A 20,741-nucleotide genomic window follows, 5' to 3' on the forward strand; every position below is an offset into this window, starting at 1 on the left:
TTTTTGCTGGATTGTGAGGATTTTAGGGCTGTAACGGTACACATATAGCAGCTGCCAACACCTCAAATATGTTGACACATTTACGCCGACATCACCCCAGTATACCGGAGCAAGACGGAAACGCAAAGAAACAACACAACATCGTCTCCCCTCTGCATTCAAGCAGCACTTGGCAGTTGATTATGGCTGGATCAAAGGCATTACAAGAGCAATAGGTAGGCTATGTTTATATTTTTTTACAGTCTTTGGTTTATAGCCCCGGATATGTGCCTTTTCTCAGTGTTTGAGAATAAGGGGTTTCAGCACCTCATGAAAGTGCTCGAGCCACGTTACGAACTTCCATCTTGCACCCATTTCAGCAAAGAGGTAGTACCCGCTCTACATAAGCAAACCAAAGCCTAAGTTTTCAATGAATTGGCCAATGCACCCCATCACAATTTCCTCAGAGTGGAAGATGTACCGTGCTACAGACAAGCCCCCTTTATGAGAGTCACAAGTGCACATCTGGAATTGAAGGAGGCAGTGTCATGGTGCATTAGTAATAAAGTGGGAAGAGGGAATGTACCACACACGACTGAGAAAAGTTCACCTGAAAGGCCCTCAAATGGTAATTACTAGTGGGAAACTCGCCTATCATCCTGAGCACCCACATCTCACACGTTGTGACCTCTGACGTCATCTACTTAAGAAGTGGCCTATATAACAGCATTTTCAGCAGTTACAAAAAACAAAATATTATTTATTAAAAGCAATCTATTAATGTGATTTGTGTTTACAAGCATGATAGCTGTACTTTAAGTTTATGGTTGACAACGCTTGTTGGCCATTAGCCAATCTGCATTTCTCAAATCACATGAATGCATCCAACTAATATTTACAACTTCACAACTGGGAAATTCCCGCCTCCCACATGGTTACAAGCATAGCATCAGCGTGGAAACTTGAGAGGCCCAACATAACAATCCGGTCACAACGGACAATACAAGGAACATTGGGAATGCTGAATATTGTGAATGGCATTTCATTTTCCCGCAGTACCGAAACCGAACCGTGACCCCAAAACCACAATACGTACCGAACCGTGGTTTTGGTGAACAGTTACACCACTAGAGGATTTGTGCGCAACTCAGAGAGAGAGAGAGAGAGAGAGAGAGAGAGAGAGAAATAGAGAGAGAGAGAGAGAGAGAGAGAGAGAGATAGATAGAGAGAGAAAGAGAGAGATAGAGAGAGCGAAAGAGAGACACAGAGAGAGAGAGAGAGAGATAAATAGAGAGAGCGAAAGAGAGACAGAGAGAGAGAGAGAGAGAGAGAGAGAGAGAGAGAGTTGACATCATAGGATTTCTATCCAGAAGTAAATCACCTTTCAGTGTCACAGATTATGCATTTTACATTCTAACAATGGATAGGTAGTTGAGCATGAAAATAAAATGAACTGTCTGGTGCACTTAAAATTGTGATAGACAGTGAAATTAGAGGCAGACAGATCGTAAAAGGAGCAGACAGTGATGCACTAAATCATTCAGCGATACATTAACATCTTCATACATTTTGCATCCAATTTGAATCCAATTTTTGTACGTTTCTCTGGCTAATCCTCTGTTATCCTCGGGTTCATTCATTCTCAGCATTCTGTAGAGGCCCCATCCAATTTGTGTTAAAGAGGGGGCCCTGGGGTGTGGAAAGGCTGCAGGAGCAGATAATGGAGCAGGGAAGGTCATGCTCAGTGCCATTGCAGCCTCCTGTGCACAGAGCCTACAGAGCTGTGTTGAGCATTACACTGCGACTGCCAGGGGGTCTCTGACTCACTGATGCCACACGGCCATGGCAAGAGAGCTCAGGAGTCACAGGCCATTGGCACGCCAAGGACAGGGCAACTGCTGTGTAGGATCCAACAGGGGCATCGCAGCAAAGATGGGAGGGTAGCAGGATGGAGGTGGTTGCAACAAGTAATAATAGAGAAATGTATTTAGAGTTTGAGAGAATGCTCTGGATGTAGTACCTCCACCTAGGATTTAGTTGTCTAAAATATAGTTAACAGTAACATTGCACAGTTCCCAGACACTGTTTCTGACCGAGTGTGTCCTTGGGGTTTTGGTGTTCTTTATTTAAAATGAGTGTAGACGATGTCAACGTTCACTCAGTGGAGTTAATGAAGATTAACCAATTCCTGTTTGAAAGGCAAGTGTACTGATTAAGCTCTGAGGTGGCCATTACCTCCACTCTGATTAGGAGCAGAGGATTCTGGGCACATTACTTGGCGACAAACAAACACTCTGGCTTTCCAATTACACTCACAACTAACTCATAGTTACAGTTCTCTTCCTCAGGCCATTTAAATGACTGATTGGTAGTGGACAAAACACAATCAATCAGTTAAGGTATTTCTTCTGTATTGTTTCAACAGATGTACAACCGAATGTAATTCTAAATAAAGGCTGGTTTATAGTACCTTTAGAGTCCCTCAAAGAGCACGTAAAAAGCAGATAATTTGTTGACATTGACAGCACAGCCACCAGAGAAAGGATAGAGAATGTATGGTGCAGATAGATGACATAGAGGTGAGTCAATGGGTTCATATATCCCAGCCTAGTGAGTAAACACGTCCGCTACACCACTCTGATCCAACCCAAATAAACTAATAGGGAGATGGCAGAGACTAGAGGGTGGCTGTTTTGGCAGAAGAGGAGAGAGATATGATTGAATGTCTTGTAAAATCGCCCACTAAAACAACCTTCAATGTCAGAGGTATTTGAGGGCCCATGTTTGGTTTGACATCTAAACTTCAAGCAGAAGAAGAGCCGATTTATTCAGCTCCTGCATAAGCCTGTGTATATTATGCAATAAAACATCCACGTCCATCCATTTTGTTGTTGTCTCCTTTACAGGGCCTGCCCGTTTCACATCAGCCAAATTCCCTTTTTGTCCATCACCACAGATCGACATTTTGACTGTTCTCTCTGCTAATGCAGTCTGGAACCAACAGGACCCTGAATAGCTTCTACCCCTGAGCCACAAATAAGGCTGTTAAATAGTTAGTTAAATAGGTAACCAAATAGCTACCCAGACTATCTGCATTTACCCTTTTCGCACTAACTATTTTGACTCATCACATACACTGACTGCTGCTACTGTTTACTATCACTTTATTCCTAGTTATATGTACATATGTACCTCAATTACCTCGTACACCTGCTCAGTACTGGTACTCCTTGTATTTTTCCAAGTTATTATTACTCATTGTGTATCTGTTATTACTTTTATTATTGCGTGTTTTACTTTTCTATTATTTCTCTATTTTCTTTCTCTCTGCATTGTTGAGAAGGGCCCGTAAGTAAGCATTTCACTGTTAGTCCACACCTGAGGTTTGCGAAGCACGTGAAAAATATTTGATTTGAAGTCCAACAATAAATAAAAGGTGCATTCCATCACAGAAAATGACACCCCTTAGAAGGAGTTTTGAAGGCTAGATGCTGGCATTGGGCATTTGTATTTGCTGATGACAACACAGCAAATGAAGTGTGTGTATCAAATACGTGATCCAGATATCTAGCATCTACAGTACTTGGCAGATTTACCGCCTGAGAATGAGAACAACACTAGACGTTAATCAAACCAATACGGCTAACCCTTTAATTTCTAAATGCTCTCTGACTCACTCATCCCCAGCTCAGTAACAGCCTCACTCTCGATCACAGAGAGGTGTCAAGACTCCTGACAGTCTATCTACCTCACCACAAAGAAGTCAATGGGCCTTGAAAATATGCACCTGTCACTTCATTGCCTCTTCTAATGCATTTAGCTCTGATTTCTCCAATAGATGCTGACAGTTACTCTCAGAGACTCCATTCTGATGCTCTGTGAACCTTTGTCCAGCCACCTGTGCATAATCTCTTCATTACGAAACGATGCAAAACAAATGTGCATGCCAAAAAAATCTATCCAGCAGAGAAGCACTTTTGGGGGTACAATTCAGTTGTCAGCTTGCCTTGAAAATACAGTATCATCATCATAGTACGTAATAAAGCGGCAGAATATAATCATATTGAGTTAAATGTACTGGTTAACCTAAAATCCTCCAAGCACGACATATTGCATTAATATCTAATATAATGTTGTGCTGGCTTAGCATTTTCTCCGCGGGCTGGCTGCTACTGCAATAACATTTCTATTAATGCGGTAATGAAAACATAATACTTTTGCTGCTTCAAAGTAATATTTGAATAACTCATAATTAGATAAGTTTCTCATTTTGCTGAAAGTCGATTTTCTGTATGTTGGACCTAGACACCAACAGTAAGATGTGTTCTCTGTACAGTGGGAAACCAGCCAAGCAAAACTTGAAATATCTGATATGAAAGTTTATGAACTTCAATTTGAGTACAGAGCATTTTGTTCTAAAGAAAATAAGTCAGTGATAATGTGATTATCCCAATGCTGAGTGTCTGCCTTCTACAGCCTGTCATGAGTTGGGGGTCCCACCCACAGTTATGAGAGCACAGTTGTGAATGCTGCATGGTAAACCAGACAGAATGATGATCCAGAGGTTCTCTGTTTTGACATCACAAGGCTGGAGAAGGGAGAAGGCACAAACACTGAATCAGCCTCAACATCAATTATTACAATGAATTGCCCTCAGTTAAACTCTCTGAACATATTACTCAATCCCATCAGTAACCATTACAGTACATCCCATTATCAAATGCAATGAAGGGTCAAGCTCAATGAAAGGAACTCAATTAATGGGCATATTGTTGTCAATTTAAGTGTTTTATTTAGTTTACTCTGCTTCCCAGAACATCCAGGTAGACTTAAAGGTAAACCATGAGGGAATCAAAGACAACCCAGAGTGGAGCCCTTATTTAGGTATAAACTGCTATACAGTAAATCAGTGGGCAACCCATCAATATTCTCCTTTAGATCTCCCATCCATTTACTAGAGGTTCTGGAGGGGGGGTGCTACTGAGATTACACACAGAGGGACTCATTACCTCCACACTATCAATGGAACCTCAGCTGAAACTCACAGAAAAACAAAGAGGATTTTACAATTGCCTTTTAATCTATTGGCTTTGGCCATGTTTCTCACCTTCCTCCAGGCAGCTTTTTAAACCATTTAATCTTCTGTTTATATTTTGCTTCCCCTTTCTCATTGCAGGATCTGTGCCTGCTGAAAGTGTGCCACTTGCAACTCTTATCACCACTGTCAGGGAACAAAGGTGAGTGGATCCCACACTCACTGCATATGAACATATAGCTCACACTATGACACATTCATTGTTAAGAATTATACGACTGGGGTTAATTATGTGATTGTGTACACATTCTTACTGTCAGAAAAATCCTAGAAGCCTATGGTGATTCCTCGACGGATATAGTTCATATGGGGACAGTCACAGCACATGAAGGAGGAGACAGCATGGTTTGTGTGCTAAGTACTTATGAGGCCGATTGTAGAAAATCCATGCTCGATCCTCTATTGGATCTTGATAAGCTGATGGATGAGAGCTAGGGATGGCATATGGGCTATTTTCCCCAGCCAGAAGTCCCATTGGGACACAGTTCAGTTTCAATTAAAAGAGGGGTGAGTTTCAGAGGAGATATTACATTTTCAACTTTGGGAAGAAATTAGAAATACATTTTTATTTAATTAAGTAAAATAATTGATATTTTAGCTCCTGACAATGACTGTTTTATGAGGTACTGTAGCAATCTGCCTAGTCTGAATGTGTTATCTCACAGTGCGATTCATTATGTTGAGTAAGTATTTTTTTCTGTGTGTATGTGCTCTGTAATTAAAGTGCATAAAATTCACCAGTCAGTGGCGTAGCGCAGTTTCGCGAGCCCCCATGCAAGGTCTGAGCATCATGTACCATAGAAGCAAAAATAACTTTCCGTACTGGGATCACACAAAAGTGCTAATTTATGTAATGTTTTTGAGGCAATTCAATGTTCTTTTACAGAGAAAAAAAATACAGAGAAAAACAATTATAACGGTTATCTCAACTGTCCCACTGGGCATAGACGTCAGTTTAACATTTAGTTTGGATTTACATTTGGTTGAGTTATCAAGTAACGGGAATTCAACGTGAAATCAACAAAAAAATGTTACCCTGTCATTGGATTTAGGTTAAAAGTTGGGTGAAAAAAAGACAAAATTCCCTTATGTAGATAACTAAAGCGTGGGGGCCTCCCTCCCATGGGCTGCAGGGGTGTATCCTATGCCACTGCCACCAGCATAGAATATGTGTTCACATGCACGCACACACACACTATCTCGCTCCCTCTCTCGCTCCCGTTTTCTCTCTCTTCTCTCTCTCGCTCCCTTACTGCTGATTTTCATCATTAATAGTGGAAATACAATCTCCTAAAAAAGTAAAATCAGTGAAAATGTAAATTCCAACTACAGTAATGACTTGCTTGAACATGTCACGGCTGTCTGAGGATGAAGGAGCGGACCAAAGCGAAGCGTGTGTATCGTTCCACATTTTCTTTATTAAACTGTGAAACTATGCAATACATACAAATAAACTGAATGAACAAAACAACAAACCGTGACGAAGTTACAACATACACTTACTCAAAAACAATCTCCCACAAACCCAGGTGGGAAAAACAACTACTTAAGAATGATCTCCAATTAGAGACAACGTTGACCAGCTGCCTCTAATTGGAGATCATCCCAAAAAAAGCCCAACATAGAAATACAAAACTAGAACATAACAAGATAGAAAATCTAAACTAGAAAAAAAAATTGTTACGCCCTGACCTACTCTACCACAGAAAATAACAGCTTTCTATGGTCAGGACGTGACAAAACAAATATAAAAGACCCCACAGATGATAAGCAAAGAGATAAAAATATTCAGACAAAATATTATGTAAAATCTTTTCAGTCCATTAAAGATCAGTCTTCCGATGATTTATTTAATTTATTATTTAAAATGTATTCTTTGTGTTTCCTCTTAAACCACTTCCTGCTCTCACAGACCAAAAGCACATTCCACAGATGGCATTGAAATTAAATAGATATTTGAAAATCATGTTTTACAAGCGCACACAGAGGGTAGTTTCACACAGCCTTTGAAATGCATGTAAAATGTTCTTACATTACCTTATAGTCTACTGAGTGAATTGATCAGAGACTACTAACATTTAGGATTCCAAATCAGGAAGTATAACCTCTAGCACAACTCAAGGCAAGGGAGACAGGAGGTTTTTCTTGTGTCCTCATTGAACCAATATGGTAACCAATTATAATTCCATTACTCTCTATAAGGTGTAGTACACCTTGGAGATAACCCTCTGGGCAAAAACTGGTTGAATCAGAATTGTTTACACATCATTTCAACAACAAAAAATCTATGTGATGACAATGAATCGATGTGGAAAACTGATTGGATATACAAAAAGTCCTCGTTACAAGGGAATTTAATATTCTTTTCACCCAGCTTTTAACTTAAATCCAATGACTGGGTGACATTTTTTGTTGATTTCACATTGAATTCACGTTAGTTGATAACTCAACCAAATGTAAATCAGAACTATATGTTGAACTGATGTTTTTACCCAGTGGGACAGTTGTGATAGCCTTTACTAAGTGCTCTCCATGAACAATCTGTCAAAGGAATACTTTTTTTCTCTGTACAGGAATTGCCTCAAAACGATTACAGAAATGAGCACTTTTATGTAAGGAGAGTTATTTTTGCTGCTATGGTACATGATGTTATGTGGAGCTTCCATATTACGAGTTCCAACATTTTCTTATTTATGACAGGCTTAACCATAGGGAATAGGGCTAATTTAAAATGTAGAGGAAAACCATCCTCCATCGTGTTCTGCCCAGCCACCTATTGTCAGAAAAACTGTTCTAGTTCTCATAGTAGGCCTGTGATCAAAGAGATGATGACAGAGACAGATCTGTGGCTGAGTGACTACAACAGGTCTTTATGCTGCTGAGTTTGATGAAGACTTGAGGAGGTCCACCTGAATAAAACTCAGGTGAATCTCAGTCATAATACTGAGTAATTAACAACTTATAGCTACTTAGTAATTCACATCAGTATTACTAATTCACTCTGAGATTCAATCTGCTATCTAAAGTTCCAAAGCTATTACCTGTACATTTTCTGAATACACCCACTTCTGTGTTGTAATTGTAAAGATTTTAGGATTCTACAGAATAAAGAAGAGATGAACAACAACCAGAGAGCGACAACGCAGAAAATGTTTGACATGCTCAAGAGAAAGAAATCTTCCAAGGAACAGTCCAATCAGTAGTGCTAATCCAGTGGAGCGGAAGGATTCTCAGTTTGCCATTGGGCTCATCTCCATACCTCGTACAGCTAAACACTGAGATTTTTCTGGCCCTCTGAACTGAACCATGCAAATATGCCATTTGCAGAGGGATTGGATTCTATATGTTTCCACTCTGTAGTGGGAGAAACTGATGAGCAGTGAAGACATACAATCTTACACAATATACACCTCTGTGACCAAATTTGTGACTCGTTTCAGGAAACTAGTTCCGTTGGAAAAAGTGATGGGCTACTTTCTGCTCACGCCACGGTCAGACCGAACTGGAGTGACTTGACACAACGCTGGTCAAACAAGATGTAGCTATAAACAAAACAGAGTTAAATGGTTCCAGTCTGTCGTGAAGCATTCATCCATGTGTACGTGTACGGGTAAGAGTCTAGCTACATTTTCAGATCTAATTTTCTAATTTTGTCAGAAAGTAGTTTTTATTGCGAGAGGAAGGGTACTGTTACTTAGCTAGCAAATGTTGGCTTGCTGGCTCACTAGCTAACGTTACGTGTATGATCTGTGTAGTAATATTATTCGAATCAGAAATCCTTGTGCATTGCTAGTTATAGCCTAATGTTAGCTAGCTAACATTGAACCTACTTTGTTAGCTTTAGCTTCCTGCAGATTCATACTACAGCTTTGATAATGTTTGTATTGGTAGTAGTACGAGTTGGGATTATGCCGGTTCATTGTTTGGCTAGCTAGCACCTAGATTTTGGCTGGATTATTACATGACCCATCAAGTTAGCCAGGTGTGTCTGGGGGTGATTACAGCCATCTATTGTATTCCATGAACATGTGTACATATCTAGACAACAGTGACCCATCCACTTAGCTAGATGTGGCTGGGGGGAGGTTATAGCATTTCCTTCACATGAACCATCAATTTAAACAAGTGTGTCAGGTAAGCGTCATCTAATAATGACAAAATATTTATTAAATATTTTTATCTGGACTCTTTCTGTTTTTTATATTGCTACTATGCAAGTAATCAGTTCACTGCACCGTTTACACCTTCTGTATCCTGTGCATGTGACAAATAGACAAATAGATTTTATTTGAATTAGCGTATGGTTACCAGATAGCTTCACATGTGAATCCTTAAAGAGATGAGTGGGGCAAAGGCTTAATAAGAGGGTGTGAACGATGCTGAATGGGTGTAGACAAAAGAAGAGCTCTACAGTAGCTGCAGGATTGGGGAGTAACAGATTACAGCATCAATGCCTTCCTCTTGCAGGAACTGCTGACACACTCCAGCCACATGAGGTCTAGCATTGTCTTGCATTAGGAGGAACCCAGGGCCAACCGCACCAGCATATGGTCTCACAAGGGGTCTGAGGATCTCATTTCGGTACCTAATGGCAGTCAGGCTACCTCTGGCGAGCACATGGAGGGCTGTGCGGCCCCCCAAAGAAATGCCACCCCACACCATGACTGACCCACCGCCAACCGGTCATGCTGGAGGATGTTGCAGGCAGCAGAACGTTCTCCACGGCGTCTCCAGACTCTGTCACGTCTGTCACATGTGCTCAGTGTTAACCTGCTTTCATCTGTGAAGAGCACAGGGCGCCAGTGGCGAATTTGCCAATCTTGGTGTTCTCTGGCAAATGCCAAACGTCCTGCACGGTGTTGGGCTGTATGCACAACCCCCACCTGTGGACGTCGGGCCCTCATACCACCCTCATGGAGTCTGTTTCTGACCATTTGAGCAGACACATGCACATTTGTGGCCTGCTGGAAGTCATTTTGCAGGGCTCTGGCAGTGTTCCTCCTGCTCCTCCTTGCACAAAGGCGGAGGTAGCGGTCCTGCTGCTGGGTTGTTGCCCTCCTACGGCCTCCTCCACGTCTCCTGATGTACTGGCCTGCCTCCTGGTAGCGCCTCCATGCTCTGGACACTACGCTGACAGACACAGCAAACCTTCTTGCCACAGCTCGCATTGATGTGCCATCCTGGATGAGCTGCACTACCTGAGCCACTTGTGTGGGTTGTAGACTCCGTCTCATGCTACCACTAGAGTGAAAGCACCGCCAGCATTCAAAAGTGACCAAAACATCAGCCAGGAAGCATAGGAACTGAGAAGTGGTCTGTGGTCACCACCTGCAGAACCACTCCTTTATTGGGGGTGTCTTGCTAATTGCCTATAATTTCCACCTGTTGTCTATTCCATTTGCACAACAGCATGTGAAATGTATTGTCAATCAGTGTTGCTTCCTAAGTGGACAGTTTGATTTCACAGAAGTGTGATTGACTTGGAGTTACATTGTGTTGTTTAAGTGTTCCAATCACGGCGCAACGCTCCGTTTTTTCTGCTGACTTGCCCTACCACCACAGAAAGCCCTGAGCTGAGCTAAAACACCTGCATTTTGGACCTGCTTTACTCAAGAAAATAAAAAAGAGACCATGTTTGTATGCGGCTTTATTAACTCAATGATCTATATATTTGTTTTACATTGTTTGCAAACTGATATGTGACACGTATTAATGCCAAAATAACATGCAATACAGGCAAGCCCAAAATAACTACCTTTTTTGCAAAAATTTGGGGCTCAAAACAGGTAGAACCCACCTACCCTGAATGATGGGTCGCCACAGCATGTAAGGGATTACAAAAAGCAGTAACTGTAATCCGTTACGTTACCAGCAAAAATATTGTCATCAGATTACAGATACTTTGGAAAAACTAGATGATTACTTCAAGGATTACTTTTAAATTCAGAAAGAATCTTTGACACTTCTCTGTTTTCTCAATGACATTCAAATTAGCATAGAAAAAGTTTAAGTTTGTTCCATCTGAGTGAGTCTGAGAAGTCAGAGACCAGTATGATGACACACCAAATGGGTTTTATGGATCATGGGAAAAGAGCAGGAATAGGCTTTCGTAGGCTACAGTCCAAGATAAGTCTTCCAATGGTACGACTGCTGTTGGCAACCAAAGATTATCCAACTTGAATAAGGAAGTAAGGATGACAGCAGTGGTGTAGTCTATGGCTATACGGATATCACTTATTATTTTTATCTACACAGCGCATTGATGTGAATCACACTGCTGCTGTCTCATTTAGCAATTTATTATTGTGGTTGTTGTGGATGGCTGTTCACAAATCTAAATGTGTATTTGAACCCAATAATGGTTGAATTCAAGAAGTTTAAGCTGCCTATCAATCATTGTTTTTGAAACCAGTGGATAGCCAGTGAAAAAAACTCACTCCTGCAACAGCTGCACAGTGCGGATCCCAGCCTATGGAATAAAAATGGGGCTTTTATTGCTGACTCTAATTCATGCTGATACGCTTTTTTAATCCATAAGCCTAATGGACACATGTTCAAGCTTGCACACTTTTGATAGACTTAAAGGGGCAGTTGCTACATCCATTTTTGGACTTATAAATTATATATGTATATATATATACACTACCGGTCAAAAGTTTTCCAACACCCCCATTTTTCAATTTTTTTTTGAAATTTAAGCAGTTCAGGTCCAGTGAATAACCTGAAATGGTAAAAAAGTAAGCGGTAAACTGCCAGAGGTTAAAAAAAAAGGTTTAGGTTACCAGAAACTGAAAAATAATGTACAATTCAGAGTCATAAAAAAAGGCCTTTTCAGGGAACAAGCAATGGGTTAACAACATATAGCTGCTCTGCAGCAATGGGAGAAAATTAAGCCTTGAAAGTTGATGCAAACAATTCCTACAGGTGTCACAATTTTTGTTGATTATTTACAAACCCTCTGCGTCCCGTCCTGACCAGAAAAAGGGGTTATTTGTCATTGTAGTTTGGTCAGGGCGTGGCAGGGGGTGTTTGTTTTGTGTGTTTCGGTGTTTTTGGTTTAGGTTCAATGTTTTCTATTTCTATGTTTAAATCTAGTTTTCTATTTCTATGTTGGGTTTTTGGTAGGACCTCCAATTAGAGACAGCTGGTTGTCGTTGCTTCTAATTGGAGGCCATATTTAGTTGAGGTTTGTTTCACTTGTGTTTTGTGCTTGGTTATTTTCTGTATAGCCTGGGAGCCTTATGGAACTGTTTTTCGTCATTTGTTTATTTTGTTTAAGTGTTTTCTTTATATAAGTTAAGAAGATGAGCACATTACCAATAAGGGCTCCGCAGCGTTGCCGGCGAGAGTTGGCCGGCAGCCAGGAAGAAGTGTGCCGGTACAACGGATCTGGTCTCCAGTGCGTCTCCTCGGTCCGGTTTACCTTGCGCCTGCTCTACGCACGGCAGCCCCCATCCCCAGCACAGCCCAGTTCGCCCTGTGCCAGCGCTCCGCCCGTGCCGGGCTACAGTGACCATCCAGCCAGGATGGGTTGTGCAGGCCGTGCGCTCCAGACCTCCAGTGCGCCTCCAAGACCCAGTGTACCCTGTGCCTGTTCTGCGCACTCTACCTCCAATGCGCCACCATAGCTCGGTAAGGCCGGTGCCTGCTGTGAGCACGCAGTCCGAAGTACGTCTCCCCAGTCCGGTGAGACCAGTTCCAGCGCCCCGAAGGAAGCCTCTAATGATGGTCAATGGTCCGATGTCTCCAGCGATAATCCATGGCATGAAGCCTCCAGTGATGATCCATGGCCCGGAGCCTGTAGTGATAATCCATGGCACAAAGCCTCCAGTGATGATCCATGGCCCGGAGCCCGTAGGGATGATCCAAGGCACGAAGCCTCCAGTGATGATCCATGGCCCAGAGCTTGTAGGGATGATCCATGGCACGAAGCCTCCAGTGATAACCCATGGCCCGGAGCCTCCAGTGATTATCCATGGCACAAAGCCTCCAGTGATTATCCATGACGCGGAACCAGTAGTGATGACCCATGGCACGGAGCTTGCAGCAAAGGTCCCCAGTCCGGAACCTACAGAGACGCTCTTCAGCCCAGAGCCTCCAGCGACGCTCCTGAGCCTCCAGCGACGCTCCTGAGCCTCCAGCGACACTCCTCGGCCCTGAGCCTCCAGCGACGCTCCTCAGCCCGGAGTCTCCAGCGACGCTCCTCAGCCCGGAGCCTCCTGCGACGCTCCTCAGCCCGGAGCCTCCTGCGACGCTCCTCAGCCCGGAGCCTCCAGCGACGCTCCTCAGCCCGGAGCCTCCAGCGACGCTCCTCAGCCCGGAGCCTCCAGCGACGCTCCCCAGCATAGAGTCTTCTGAACGGGAGCTACGCCCAGAGCCAGAGCCACCTCCGTAGTGGGAGGATTGGGAAGGGGGGGTGTAGCACAGGGACCGTCGTTGACGGTGGCCACCCTCCCTTCCCTCCCTTTAAGTTTGGGGTTGTTTTTATGGGGTTTTTGTTTTTGAGGTGCATTCGGGGTCTGCACCTTTGGGGGGGGGGGGGGGGGGGGGGGTACTGTCACGTCCTGACCAGAAAAAGGGGTTATTTGTCATTGTAGTTTGGTCAGGGCGTGGCAGGGGGTGTTTGTTTTGTGTGTTTCGGTGTTTTTGGTTTAGGTTCTATGTTTTCTATTTCTATGTTTAAATCTAGTTTTCTATTTCTATGTTGGGTTTTTGGTAGGACCTCCAATTAGAGGCAGCTGGTTCTTGTTGCCTCTAATTGGAGGCCATATTTAGTTGAGATTTGTTTCACTTGTGTTTTGTGGGTGGTTATTTTCTGTATAGCCTGGGAGCCTTATGGAACTGTTTTTCGTCATTTGTTTATTTTGTTTAAGTGTTTTCTTTAAATAAATTAAGAAGATGAGCACTTTACCCGCTGTGCCATGGTCTGTCCATTACGACGATTATGACACTCTGCCTGTATAAAAGCAGTGTTGGAGCAGACTGTGTTACTACACCCTCTTAAGCATTATTTGGACAATATTGTACTGCAGGAAGTAATATATTACTATCAAAATGGCAAGAAAAAGGCAATTAACAAAGGAAGACAGACCATTATAACCCTTAAAAGTGTAGGTCTTTCCTTTAGAGAAATTGCAAAGAAAGCCAAGGTGTCAATGAGTACAGTTTCCTACACAATCAAAAGGCATTTGGAAACTGGAGGGAAATCTAACCCAAAGCCACAAAATAATCAGAAGACAAGTTTCTGAGAGTCAACAGCTTGTGTGATAGGCGGCTCACAGGACAATAGCTTGAAGTACAGCTTAACACTGGTCGAAGTAAGCAAGTCTCAGTTTCAACTGTGAAGAGAAGACTTTGAGCTGCAGGTTTGACAGGTCGAGTGGCAGTAAGAAAGCCATTGCTAAGATGGGAAAATAAGAAAAGAGGCTTGCCTGGGCCACGAAGCACCGCCAGTGAACTACTGAAGTCTGGAAGAAGGTCAAATGGACCTATGAAATCTTTGGTTCATCATGCAGGTTTTTGTATGCCATCGAGTAGGCGAAAGGATGGTTCCTCAGTGTGTGACACCAACTGTCAAACATGGAGGAGGAAGCGTGATGGTCTGGGGCTCTTTGCTGGATCCAGAGTCTTCGACTTGCACAGAGTGAGTGGCACCCTGAACCAAAACGGCTACCACAGCATTTAGGTAGCGCCTTGCAATGCCCTCTGATGTTTGCCTAGTTGGTAAGGGGTTCATCTTACAGCAAGATAATGACCCAAAACATACCTCTAGGCTATGTCAGAACTACCTTAGATGAAAAGAACAAGACGATAAGCTTCAAATCGTGGAGACTTAAACCCCATCGAGCTGGTTTGGGATGAACTGGGCAGAAGGGTGAAAGCAAAGCAACCTACAAGTGCAACTCATTTGTGGGAACTTCTGCTACAGTGATGGGAAGAACATACCAAACAATATTTGATTTCCATTGTATAAAGAATGCTACGAGTGTGTTTGGCTGTTATGTCTGCAAAAGGTGGCTTCTTTGATGAGTCAACAATGTAGATATAATTTTATTAAACAAAACAATTCAATGATTTATTTTTTCTCTCCAATTGTTTATTTGTTCTATGCTTTAATTTCAGAATACATAAAACTGTGTGAGTTTCAATAAAAACTGGAAAAATGTAGGTATTCTAAAAGTGTATATATATATATATATATATATATATATATATATATATATATATATATATAATAGTAGTATATGTATATATACAGTACCAGTCAAAGGTTGGGACACACCTACTCAAGGGTTTTTCTTTATTTTTACTATTTTCTACATTGTAGAATAATAGTGACGACATCAAAACTATGAAATGCCTTCAACCTCAGGAAGCTAAAGATATTTGGCTTAACACCTAAAACCCTCACAAACTTTTACAGATGCACAATTGAGAGCATCTTGTCGGTCTGTATCACCGCCTGGTACGGCAACTGCACCGCCCACAACCGCATAGCTCTCCAGAGGGTGGTGCGGTCTGCCCAACGCATTTACCGGGGACAAACTTCCCGCCCTCCTGTACATCTACAGCACCCGATGCCATAGGAAGGCCAAAAAGATCATCAAGGACATCAACCACCCGAGCCACTGCCTGTTCACCCCGATATCATCCAGAAGGTAAGGTCAGTACTGGTGCATCAAAGCTTGGACTGAGAGACTGAAAAACAGCTTCTATCTCAAGGCCATCAGACTGCAAAACAGCCATCACTAGCACATCAGTGGTGTCTGCCTTTAGACATAGATTAGGAATCACGGGCCACTTTTAGAAATGGATCACTAGCCACTTTAATAATGTTTACGTATCTAGCATAACTCATCTCATATGTATAAACTGCACTCCACAATATTCTATGGTATCTTAGTCACTTTTAAATTGTGTTTACATATTGCATCACCCATTTCATGTGTATATACTGTATTGTATTCTATACTACACCACTGACTGTTAAACAGCCGTCTCCAGTACATCAGAGGCTGCTGCCTATAGACATAGATTAGGAATCACTGGCCACGTTAAGGAAATTAAACACTATCCACATTAATAATGTCCCCATATCTTGCATTACTCATCTCACATGTATAAACTGTACTCTATACTATTCTACGGTATGTTAGTCCCCTTAATTGTGTGTAAATATTGCGTCACCCATCTCATATGTATATACTGTATTCTATAATATGCCACTGTATTTTAGTCCAATGCCGCTCTGACATATATGTATATATATTCTTAATCCATTCCTTACATAGATTTACATGTATTTTGGGTATATGTTGTGAAACTGTTAGATATTACTTGTTAGATATTACTGCACTGTCAGAGCTAGAAGCACAAGCATTTCAATACACCCGCAATAACATCTACTAAACACGTTTCTGTGACCAATAAATTGTATTTTATTTTATTTGGAAATAACACATATGGAATCATGTAGTAACCAAAAAAGTGTAAAAAAATCTAAATATATCTTATATTTGAGATTCTTCAAAGTAGCCACCCTTTGCCTTGATGACAGCTTTGCACACTATTCACATTCACTCAACCAGCTTCATGAGGTAGTCACATGGAATGCATTTCAATTAACAGGAGTGCCTTGTTAAGTTAATTTGTGGAATTTCTTTCCTCAATGCGTTTGAGCCAATCAGTTGTGTTGTGACAAGGTAGGGATGGTATACAGAAGATAGCCCTAGTTGGTAAAAGACCAACTCCATATTATGGCAAGCTCAAATAAGCAAAGAGAAACAACAGTCCATCATTACTTCAAGACATGAAGGTCAGTAAATCGGTAAAATTTCAAGAACTTTGAAAGTTTCTTCAAGTGCAGTTGCAAAAACCATCAAGCGCTATGATGAAACTGGCTCTCATAAGGACCGCCACAGGAAAGGAAGACCCAGAGTTACCTCTGCTGCAGAAGATAAGTTCATTAGAGATACCAACCTCAGAAATCGGCAGATTGCAGCCCAAATAAATGCTTCATAGGGTTCAAGTAACAGACACATCTCAACATCAACTGTTCAGAGGAGGCCTTTATGGTTGAATTGCTGCAAAGAAACCACTACTAAAGGATATCAATAAGAAGAAGAGACTTGGGTCAAGAAACACGAGCAATGGACATTAGACCGGTAGAAATCTGTCCTTTGGTGTGATGAGTCCAAATTTGAGATTTTTGGTTCCAACCGCCGTGTCTTTGTGAGGCGCAGAGTAGGTGAACGGATGATATCTGCATGTGTGGTTCCCACCATGAAGCATGGAGGAGGAGGTGTGATGGTGTGGGGGTGCTTTGCTCGTGACACTGTCTGTGATTTATTTAGAATTCAAGGCACACTTAACCAGCATGGCTACCACAGCATTCTGCAGCGATACACCATTGCATATGGTTTGCGCTTAGTGGGACTGTCATTTGTTATTCACCAGGACAATGACCCAACACACATCCAGGCTCTGTAAGGGCTATTTGACCAAGAAGGAGAGTGAAGGAGTGCTGCATCAGATGACCTGGCCTCCACAATCACCCGACCTCAACCCAATTGAGATGGTTTGGAAAGGAGTGGACCGCAGAGTGAAGGAAAATCAGCCAACAAGTGCTCAGCATATGTAGGAACTCCTTCAAGACTTTTAGAAAAGCATTCCAGGTGAAGCAGGTTGAGAGAATGCCAAGAGTGTGCAAAGCTGTCATCATGGCAAGGGATGGCTACATTGAAAATCTAAAATCTATTTTGATTTGTTTAACACTTTTGGTTACTACATGATTCCATGTGTTATTTCATAGTTTTGATGTCTTCACTATATCCTACAATGTAGAAAATAGTAAAAAAAGAAAAGAAATCCCCCTTGAATGAGTAGGTGTCCAAACTTTTGACTTGTTCTGTATATCCATTGATTCTTGAAGAATATAATTTATAAATGCCTCATGAGCTTAGTTCAACTGTCACACAAAATATATGCTTGTTTTTCTCCAATGTTTGTAAACATTGTAAATGTAAACAAACAATGTATACCCTCATAACATGCTTAAAACAATCATTTTCATATCATGGACGGTCAGCCCTTGCATCCATAGCTCTGTGTATTAATCTGAGAGTCGTTACATTTCTCCAGGCCCATCCATCAACTTTTTACAAAAACAGAGGCGGGATGTCCATTTTGTTATTGTTTCATCTGTGGATTTGCCCTTTAAACAGCTGCATCAAGATATCAAAGTGTCACCAACAAAAAGTGAACCAACAGGCCTATTGCAAATGCTGCATGAGCGCAGCATTTATTTTTCAAATAGAATCAATGAGCCCAATCAGTCCTCCATGACAACAAAATCATAAACAACAGAGTGGAGCTGGCTAATACGTCCTTAGTTTTGGGGTTAAGCTCAGGTAAAACAATTTGGCTAATCTATACTTCCATATTTCCAAGTCCTATTCTTGAAAATCAAGGGGTATAACATTTTGTAACATGTACGCTGGGAGTCGGAAAGCAAGTTCAGGGAGTGTATTTAATAAATAAATGAACATAGAACAAAACAAGAAACACAGGTAGTGTACAGACATGAACACTGGAACAGAAACAATAATGCCTAGGGAAAAAACCAAAGGGAGTAACATATACAGGGAAGGCAATCAGGCACGTGATTGAGTCCAGGTGAGTCTGGTGCGCGTAACGATGGTGACAGGTGTGCGTAATAATGAGCAGCCTGGTGACCTCGAGTGCTCGGAGAGGGAGTATATGTGACACATTTATTGGAATGACTGGAATTCTGATAGACTTTGGTTTTTAATGTAAAGATATAATTTAATCATATTATTTATTATATGTAGTAAGTAGAAAGCAATGGGTTAGAAGAAGCCTTGGCATGCTGACTGCAAGAATGTCCACCAGAGGTGTTGCCAGATAATTTAATGCTCATTTCTCTACCATAAGCTGCCTCCATATATACATTTTTTTGCAGGACCAAAATGGATGACGTAGTACATAACTGTGCACAATTTTCAGAGACCCATTTTGGCTCATGAGCACCACATTCAAAACTGCTGGCTCAATTAATACAAAAGCTCTGGAGCATCACTTTAATTGCCCTCTACCTCTGCATCTTGACTATGGTATCAGCAGCTTGAGTCTCAATAGGCCTTTAGGTTTGGTTGACTCTCACAATAGGCATGTTCACACCAAGACTAAGAACAATGAAGTGTGAAAAGGCCTAAAGTGGTCACAGACTGCAACTTGAAAAATGTTTTAAACACAAATCGAGCAGACCACTTGCTTTGACTCCATTTGCCGAATGCAAACTTGATTCACTGAACAAACTCATATGAACTCTTGTTTGAGATAGATACTTCTGCAACATGTAGCTGGGTATGAGAATGTGCTGTAGATAACTGTTCTAAAAGGAATGACAATGCCATGCTGACATATTAAAATCAGCAGGTACTTTTGTTGGAAGCATTTAGCCTTGAGATGAAAGATTCCCTTGAGGAAGCTATCTGAATAAGGTGTTAACATGGTGAGCAATAGTTCACTACCTGAACAAGCAATACAACATATATTTATGATTTGAGAAGCATAAAATGGCACAAAACCAACGCACAGTTTAAGAATCCCAGAATGAATAAATATTTAATTATTCAAATATCAAAACCATAGAGCTGAGCTGCACGTGTAATGATAACAAATAAACAATTGTTTAAAGTAATGTCACACTTACCCCCTAGAAGTACCATGATTGATTGTAGCGCTCGGAGATGCAACATGTTTATTTTCTCCTTTAAAAAAAATATATTTAGACTTAGTGTTAATGGATCATTCAAAAAGGGAGGCGAATCATAGACTTGGATGCATCGAAACTGACTGCCAGATGTTTACTAATGTCCACTGACCATCCAAATGATAGCTTATTAAGTTCCAAAAGTAATGCCGTTTCTCTCATCCAAAGTGAACAACCCTCAGCAAAATGTGCCCATTGCTGAATACCGAACCTTAATGAAAACGTACCAATGTGTAGGCTAATAAATATTCAGACATAAAAAGACTTGTTAAAATTTGAAAATAACATGCTCAGCGCTATCTAGCGCATAGTGACTTGAGCGCTTCGTTCCGCTTTGTCGACCAAGCTTATTAGGGAGAGTTTTCTTCTTGGGATCATGAATCACCATGGAAGCAGTTGTTAGAAAAATTGAAATTTCTAATGCAGATTTTAGTAGATTTTTAATCCCCTTTCTTCACCCGTTTTTCATCCCTGTCTCCTCTGCATCATTTGCTCAGCGATGTGACTCCCGATATTGAAGTTTCTTGGCGCTGCGTACGGGTTCTTATCGTCGAACCCCAATGATTTCCCAGAGAGTCACTGATACTTTAGCTGCAGAAGACACAAGTTGTGATCGAATTGCACACGATATGTTTTCATATCTTCAGGTGTCCTGTTTCACCCGTAGAAATAAAACGTTTTAAATCACGCATAATTCAGGTTGTTTACAGCGGAAACAAAAAGTAAGAATCCCATGTCGGATACAGAACAACGTAGTGGTTAGGTTAGTTATTGTTTTATATACGTTTTCATCAAACTTCGACACTCTATGTGGCTGCTGACTATGCAGCATGAAGTAATTATTTGCATTTGCCTCAGCTGGTATGTTCCCTG

The 20,741-nt window shown here is 41.5% G+C and overlaps 1 protein-coding gene across 1 annotated transcript in view; it reads right to left on the reverse strand.

Annotated features, from left to right (window-relative positions):
- The window catches only part of LOC115200047 (transmembrane protein 132C), a 227,508-nt gene extending 206,984 nt beyond the window's left edge, over nucleotides 1-20,524 (reverse strand). Inside the window, exon 1 of the mRNA XM_029762731.1 lies at nucleotides 19,809-20,524. Coding sequence (XP_029618591.1) covers nucleotides 19,809-19,854 — 46 coding nt within the window. The 5' untranslated portion in view covers nucleotides 19,855-20,524. The remainder of the gene's footprint in view (nucleotides 1-19,808) is intronic.
- Nucleotides 20,525-20,741: the final 217 nt, after the last annotated feature.

The sequence above is a fragment of the Salmo trutta genome, chromosome 9 (genome assembly GCF_901001165.1).
Source record: "Salmo trutta chromosome 9, fSalTru1.1, whole genome shotgun sequence".
Taxonomy (NCBI): domain Eukaryota; kingdom Metazoa; phylum Chordata; class Actinopteri; order Salmoniformes; family Salmonidae; genus Salmo; species Salmo trutta.